Below are 8,481 nucleotides of genomic sequence, written 5' to 3'. Positions count from 1 at the left end.
GAATACATCATAATTAACTTCATTAGACAATCGATAACTAAATAACAGGGGAAGTTTAATAAATCTCAACATATTATTCATAGATAACAATATCTGAATCATCTTCCCATGCTGAGAGCATAATCCTCAACAAATACATAACCCGTAATGGAAACATCTAAGAATCTCTACCATTTTGCAGAATAATTAATTAAAACATCACAATTTGCAGAACAATTAATTAAAACATCATAAAATCATTCTTGCATAGAATCCCAGAAACAATTCTATTCAAACCAATTCCACACACTCAATAAAACCAAAAATAAAAGGAAATTAAACACTCAAAAACCAAAGCAAAATATTCAAGTTTGAGATAAGCTCTCATTGATAATCCTGAAATCTGATTAATGCTTCTACAATGTGAAATGTCTTCAAGTGGTTCACAACAATACTCGCATCTGCCATTTTATTTTCCACTAACAGCTAGTTGCTTCTCCTATTTCACCCAAATTGTAAGACATAAATAATAATTAGTATTCAATAAAAGACAACATATTTATCAATTACCTAAATTAAAGAATAATTATAATGTTCACTTGATGGTGAGAGTTATTTTCTATAGAATTATATTTAACTTCATATTAGTTGCTCCAACCAATACTGAAACAGTTTTAATAATTTTTAGTATTAAATTTTCATCAAGAAACTCTCCAATTTGCTATTATTATTAATTTGTAATTGTAAGATATATGTTTTCGCAGTTATTTTCATTCACCTACTAAACACCAACAAACATTTTTTAGGAAAGTATACCCATGAAAATCAAAATAATTGCTTTTGTCATACAAGATAAAATATCAGTCATAATTAATTTACTTATAGCCAATTATATGTAATTGACTTTTATTAGTGTTGGTGATGTAAAAAAAAAATTAAACCTAATACTAAGAGATGTGCGGCAGAATGAGTAAAATCAATTAAAGAAATAGGTCATTAGGGATTGGGATCTTGTTACCTCTGCTATTATGAAAGAGGATATCATATTATGCTTGAAAAGCTTCATCAAAATCTCTCCAACTTCTCCACGTGTTTCATTCTCTCTGGAATCTCTAGATTTGGACATTCAAAGATACCAAGACCTTTAATCAAAGGCATTGCACTTGTGGCTAAATCCCATCTTTCTAGGTGGAGAAGACCAACAAGATGAAGGAACTCCAGTTGACTGAAGCTGTTATCACTGCAGGTAATTTCTTTTCCTGAATAAGCTCCGTATATTAATTGGAGATCCCTTAGGTTTGGCAACATTCCTAGAATAGGCATCGGATCTTCCTTGAGGAATGACCTATCAAGGATCATCATTGTGATTGAATTTGGAAATGGGTTTGACGGGGGCAATTTTTCTATTCTCCCATATAACCACAATTTCTGGAGCTTTTGACAAGAACTAAGAAATTCTAGGGCTGGGAATGATTCAGCACACCACAATTGGAGAGTGCTAAGGTTTTTCAAGCTGCTAATGTTGTTTAGGGAGTAAGATTCCATAATTTCATCCATTCTTAATTCTCAAAGATTGACTAAATCAACAGGGTTAACATCTCGCCACTGATCACACCAAATGCCTCTAAGAACTTGAAGACTTGTGAGTTTATTTATATGTTGCAGAGGTTCTGAATATCGAACGTCTAAATGTCTTAGATTTACTAGGTTAGCTGTCTCAGGAGGTAGTCGGCAGAAGCCTCTACCACGAACAGAGTCTCCCCGGAGTGTCAGTAAATTCTTGAGGTTGCCTATGGAGGAGGGGATATCACAACTACCTGTAAAGCCTAAGTATCTGAGGCTGTACAAACTTCCTATGGCATCTGGTAGTGTAAATCTGTCATAACCATTCTCCAAGTATAGCACATATAAATGTTGGAACATATTGTGGAACTTTATCCTATCCAGCTTAAGACCTTCTTGATCAAAGAATGTAACTGACCTTAACTTCAATTTGGAAAAATCAAGAGTGAGGTACCTTTCTCCTTGACCATGGATGGTATGTCTGCGACATGAGGACGATATGGACTGCTTTCTCGGACCAAAAGTGTCAAAGAAGTTTACCTCCAATGCCTTTTGTACGGCAAGATCTCGAAGTAGATCATGAATCCTACATTCAATAACTTCTTCCCAAACCGTGTCTACTACTTGAACCAAGCTTCGCCGTATCAGCTCATTAAGGAAGTCTTGAGCTACATCCTCCATTCTTTCTTCTCCTCTTGGTATCAATCCATCGGCCATCCACAACCACATTAGGTTTTCAGCATTAATCTGACGATCTTCAGGAAAAATACCCAAGTAAAGAAAACAGTGTTTGAGCACAGTTGGCAAATCATTGTAGCTCAGTGATAGTATGTCCGAGATTTCAATGAAGTCCTCTTTCACACGTCTCCAAAGGTGTTCCTTCACCCTTTCCCATTCTTCTAGCCTCCTTTTATGTGAAAGAAGCCCGCTTAGTGTAGCAATTGCAAGAGGTAAGCCTCTACACTTGAGCACCATTTCCCAAGCTAGCGTTTCCATTGTTGGGATCATTGCCTCAGCGCTGAGTAATTTCCTGCAAAAGAGGTCCCAACTTTCTTCTTTTGTTAGGAAACGAAGGTTATGGGGAAGACCGTTGTCATCTGCTCTTTTGGCCACATCCTCATTGCGGGTGGTAATAATAACTCTGCTTCTATTATTGCTATTTGGAAGTGCTCTTTCCAGACTTTGCCATGCTTCTCTCTGCCATACATCATCGACCACCACAAGGTATTTTTTCTCTTTCAGTAGATTCCGAAGGTGCTTTTCTAGATCTCTGATCGTCATCCTTTCGAGCAAATCTAGAGTTTCCCTGTTACATTCTTGGATGGATTTGATGATATCCTTGAGGAGATCCATGGTGTTATACTGTTGAGAAACACAAACCCAAGCACGTGCATCGAAGATACCGGTTAGGCTAGGGGAGTGGTAGAGATGTTTTGCAAGAGTAGTCTTGCCTAACCCGCCCATGCCATAAATGGAGATGACAGTTCGGCGTGGCTCTTCTTTGACAAGTTCAGCAAGCAATCTGTCTATGACATCCTCAAAGCCAACAAAAATCTGATCCTGCTTATCCATATAGGAGGTAGTTCTCCTCAAGCCAGATCTCTGACTGTTTGGCCTATAATTATTTGGTCCTTCTCCTACATTATTGATATCTCTAATACCATAAGTCTCTCGTTTGCAAGAGATATCCTTGATTCGCTGCTTGAGGGATTGGATCTCCTTGCTAACGTTGTAGAATTTGGTCTCCTTCCTGCAGATGCAAGCACAAGCCTTCAGACGACTAGCAAGTCCATCGCCATCACCTTCAGTAGCCTTCAGACGATTAGTAAGTCCATCGCCATCACCTTCACCTGCCTCTAAGCTGTAAGTCTCCAGTATAGCGACAGAGTCATCAGCAATCTCGTTAATTTCAAACACCCATTGTCGAACTGTATGATCTTCAACTTGCTTTTGCTCTGCATCTTTGAGGAAAGACTGCATGAAGAGCAGCTCCTTTCTCAGCCACGTCACATCCTGTCTCAGACTTCTGCGCAGGGAAACTTCCTGTATGAGGAAATCCCCCAGTTTTTGAACTGCATATGACACAAAGGCATCAACCATTTTCAAGAGTCTTGATATTTGGTATGCTCTGCTGAAAAAAAAGATTAGAAGGAAGCTGGAGAAAGAGAAACAGTGACAGAAGAAATAGAGATAAAATTAAGATCAAGTTGAAGAAACTGAAGCTATTGATTGTGAGTTTGATAAGAAATGAATACTTTTTTTGTGTTAATGAATTGAGTGTTTAAGATGGTCCATTTATAATGTGATTAAAGCATAAAAAATCCGACAGATAAACATGGGGCTTGTGGAAAAATATATGTGGGGAAAAGTTAAAAGTAACAATTATATGTGTTATACAGTGGTCCACCACCTAATAATTCCGTTTGGACAATGATGGGAAAAATGATAAAGAAAAATTAGAGCAATGAAAGTGAAATGTGTACCATTTGATACATTCAGAAAAAAGAAATATACGATAAAGATGGTATTGATGATAAGAGTTGATGTAATGGCAAAGCTATCAGGAATCATCGATCAGTTAGCATTGCTCTAGTCTGTTGATAATATTTAATAGGAGAGGCAAACACATGATGTGATGACTGGAAAATTCATATTTAATAAATAAAATAAAATAAAATAAAATATAAAAGACAACAAAAAATTAAAGCTGGTGATTTGATTTGTTGTTTTGGAAAGATGGAATTGTGCCTTTGGGTTTTGTCTTTATGGGGTTTTTTTTTCTTTTTTCGAATTTCGTGCTTCAGTTACAGGGATTTCAATTTGGTTTTCGTGTAATATACTTATTCGTGAGTTAATCCAAAGCTGTAGTTGAGATCAATTAAGCAATCTCAAGCATTACCATTGAAAGCTAGGAGATTTGATTAGCAGATTTGGGATGCACTGTGACTTTTTTGCTTTTATCACAATCAGGACATTCATGAAAATTCTAATTTCTTGCTTCAACTGCAGATTATTTATGTAAATTAAGGACTGCCAATGAAGTAAGTGTAAGGCTGTCTTTGAAGTTCAAACATTTTCTTTCGTGATTTCTACTTTGAATTTCTGCAAAAGCTTCTGCCATGGTCCATATTTAACTCTGTCTCTTTATCCTAACAATAAGTCTTTTTTAATATAAGTTCTAATTCGGATTCAAATCCTAACCGGTTGCAGTTTTCAGGTTTGAAACTGATACACTTCTCACACATTCCCCACTCTTTGCTTTTTTTTTTTTTGAACGTTGATTCTTCTGAACTTTTCACTTTTCATATGTTTTTTCAAAACTTTGAAATCACATTCTGCATCTAACCAAATTAATATGCTAACCGGCTTTATCATAATCATATATTGATACAAGATTCTATCCAAAGTTTCCATTTCTTTTATATAGTTCTTCAGAAAGGGTGAGAAGTCACAAGAATGTAACTGTTGCAGATTAACAGTTTCCTCCCTATTTGTGATGGTGGTAGGTTTAGGGCAGACAAATTTGAGGCAGATACAACAACAAATGGTGAGTTATCTGTTACATCCCGTATTTTCGTGCGTTGGAAAGCGTGCGAGTTAAATGACATTAGTAACGGAAGCGAGGATATCCCTCAACCTTATAGGCGGTATTGATGGGACAAATGTGTTATAAATATTAGAAGTTAAACAAAGCTAAGAAAATAAGTTTCGTCGAGGTTCGAAATTTATTTAAATGAAATACAGTCCAAGCTATAATATCCTGTATTTTTGGACTAGGAAATCGAATCGTCCAGCATGAGCAAATTGTACCGACTATAAGTTTTGGTCATAGTCAAACATGAAAATAAAAGAATTCGGTGTATACGAGAAATGGAGTCCCGAGATGATTTAAGAAGAAAAGTGTGACGACGATGACTGGAAATAATATTTTATGTGTGGCAAGTGAGGTTATGAACAAGTGCTATGCACACAGGTATAATAAATATATAAGCACTATTTAAATGGATTGAGATCAAGAGATTAATTATGCAGGTAAATTACCAAGTGTTGGATTGTGAGTGGGTACCAATTAAATAAATCTACCAGACCAAAAAAAAAGGTATAAACACTATCCTAGTGTGGCCACGTGGGGCCATGCCAAGAAAAAGAAAATATGACTCATTGACATATAAGTGGAAGCATTCTGATGAGTTTCCAAGGTAAAAACACATGGAAAAGGTAGTTGGGCCCCACGGTGAAGAAATGATGAAAAGAGTTGAGCTTTCATTTCATTCAGATCAAAAGAAAAACGTGTACAATATTTGTGCAATGTTGCTAACATGACTTGTTCTAATTTTATACGACTAAAGGGTATTTTAACAAAGTAATTAATTAAAGTGGTTAGGTAGATAAGTGCTTAGGTTGATGATCTTCTACGTGGCTGCATGTAAGAAAACAATATATGACTATCATCCTACATATATTATTTAAGTGCATGCAAATGTGAAGTGGCACGTTTTTGGAAGTGTGGGATAAGGGGTGGTTCCCATAATTTACAGAGGAAATTAGTGACTAATGCTTTCAGATAAAGTCATGAATATCTTTATGTAGGGGGTCGTATCATAAGGAGGCAAATGTTAAGTGATGGGCCCTTATGTTCCAAGAGAATAAAGGAAAGGATATACACACTTGAGATCTGATTTCTTTTTTCTCACTTCTAATATAGCAACTTTCATTTTATATTACATAGTCACGTAGAGAAGTGGTATGCAGCTTGATTTTTTTTTCACAATAAGTAGCAACGAAAATCTCATATTATGGCAGCGATGTGTGTTTCTGTTTTTGGAGAAAGAAAAGTATAATTTTCCTCAAGAATAACGTAAAGGTTATACCACGTTTGTTTCCTCCGGGCAATAGCAAATCAGAGATTTGTTTGAAGTAAAGCCAAAATGGAAGAATAGTATTTCTTGGCATACAAGGTAAGAATCCTCCTCTCCTCAGTATATTTAAATTCAACCCATTCATAGTTAAATTGTGAGACGGGAATTACTAAATTGATTGCGGGAAATTGGATAAATTGTTATTGTTATCATGTGGACTATTTTGTGGTTGAATTGTTTGGTGTACGGGAATATCGTGGGATTGGCTGTAGTTGTTGTCGTTATTATATTATGGATATACGGAAATAAAGAAGTATATACAAGCATTGACATCCGAATGTATATTGGGCTATTTTGTGAGTAATTTAAGAATGGATTTAATTCTAGTTTGATATGAAATTGTTGGTATTGTTGTTGTTGGTATTGTTGTTGTTGGTATTTTTATTGATGTTTGGCTAAGTTGGAATTTCGAGGATTGTTAAGTTTAAAGGGGAAATGCTGCCCAATTTTCTCTAGAATTTACGACGCGTTCTTATAATCGATTTACTAATGTTAATACAAATTCTCCCGTGAAGGTAACGACGTGACATTGGGGGAGGGCAAGTGAACGATAAGATAGCTAAACGACAAAGGTATGTGAGGCTAGTCCTTCTTTCTAATGGCATGAATCCTATAGCATGAGTTCTTTTCCTCTTCATGAGTTCCTATTTTCCGGAAAGCTAGAATCCTAAGTCCATAAATGTCTATATAAGATAAGAGATATGATATGATGATGCCATATTGATAATGATGCTATTTATTGCTTACACTCACCTTATGTACTAATTCCTTCAAGGTGAGGCAGAATGTCAATAATTGCTCCATAATGAAATCGGGGGATCACGACCTTACGCCACCCCGATAGAGTATAGTTGATCTGGAGTCTTATGCATGTACTATGATAAGCATATTATGATAAGCATATTATTACAATTATTTTTGATGAGCATGTCATGATCATATTACACCGCGCCTAGTTGGCCGGGCAGTCACCGCCAAGGCGGGCAGCTATACGGATACACCATGACCTTTTGGCATGGGCAGACACCACTAGTGGGCGACATGAGATGGTACTCCGGACGCGGGAGGCCTGGACGCGGGCTAATGTTATTGATTATCACACCGTTCCGATATGGACGGGCAGCTTGCATATTATGCATATATGAGATTATGATGAGTATGAGTAAGACATCATGCATTACTTCTTTTATGATTGTCATTCAGATCCAGATGTTTCATATTGATGTTCACATTATATTATCACTGTCTTTCTTCATTGTTTATGCCTCTCATACTCAGTACAATGTTCGTACTGACGTCCGTTTTCTTTGGACGCTGTGTTCATGCCCACAGGTAGACAAGGAGGTGAGCTTGGTGCAGACCCTTAGTAGTTGTCAGCTGATTGAGAGCACTCCATTGTCCGGAGGTGCTTATGATTCGTCTTTTGGTATATATGCATATTTTGGGCACGACGGAGTCTTGTTCCGTCTATATGTTTAGTATGTCAGTAGAGGCTCATAGATACGCAGTGTGGGTCAGATGGTCTCACAAGATGTTATTATTATGTATATATTATTTTGATGGCCGAGAGGCAAATGTATATAAGTATTTAGGTTTCTATATAAAATATGATATTCCTACAATTCGTGTATAAAATTGGTAAAAGAGCATTAAATGAGTAAGATGAGTATTAGAGCGAGTGGTGCTCGGTGGCTAGCCCCGGGTACCTCTCACGGTCCCTCGCTTGGTCGTGACAAAAGTGGTATCAGAGCAGTTCGTCCTAGGAAGTGTCTACGAGCCGTGTCTAGTAGAGTCTTGTTTATGGTGTGTAGCGCGCCACGCCAATAAACAGGAGGCTACCGGGCATTTAGGGAAAATGACCATCTTTCATCTTAAGAGATCGTGCGATAGAGCCAAAAGATAGGAAATGGTATCCCTTATATACTGATCTTTGATTTCAGCAAGAGAGTGGTGTCGACAAGAGAAGACAAATAATTCTACTGGAAATTACATAGATTAATATTTCATTGAGGTTACGTTA

At 36.8% G+C, this 8,481-nt stretch overlaps 1 protein-coding gene across 1 annotated transcript; it reads right to left on the bottom strand.

Annotated features, from left to right (window-relative positions):
• Positions 1–220: 220 nt before the first annotated feature.
• LOC132605649 (disease resistance protein RPP13-like) lies at positions 221–3,926 on the bottom strand. The gene is made up of 2 exons (XM_060318817.1): positions 998–3,926; positions 221–478 (listed from the first exon to the last, which is right to left on the bottom strand). Exon 1 carries the CDS (start codon positions 3,640–3,642, stop codon positions 1,546–1,548), a length of 2,097 nt encoding a protein of 698 aa, XP_060174800.1. The 5' UTR covers positions 3,643–3,926; the 3' UTR covers positions 221–478; positions 998–1,545.
• Positions 3,927–8,481: the final 4,555 nt, after the last annotated feature.

The sequence above is a fragment of the Lycium barbarum genome, chromosome 8 (assembly GCF_019175385.1).
Source record: "Lycium barbarum isolate Lr01 chromosome 8, ASM1917538v2, whole genome shotgun sequence".
NCBI lineage: Eukaryota > Viridiplantae > Streptophyta > Magnoliopsida > Solanales > Solanaceae > Lycium > Lycium barbarum.
Note: the sequence above shows the minus strand (reverse complement) of the source record. Positions and strands in the feature narration are given on the sequence as shown.

Excerpts from the sequence above, each read along its gene's own strand:
- LOC132605649 (XM_060318817.1), bottom strand. The coding sequence starts at position 3,642 with ATGGTTGATGCCTTTGTGTCATATGCAGTTCAAAAACTGGGGGATTTC.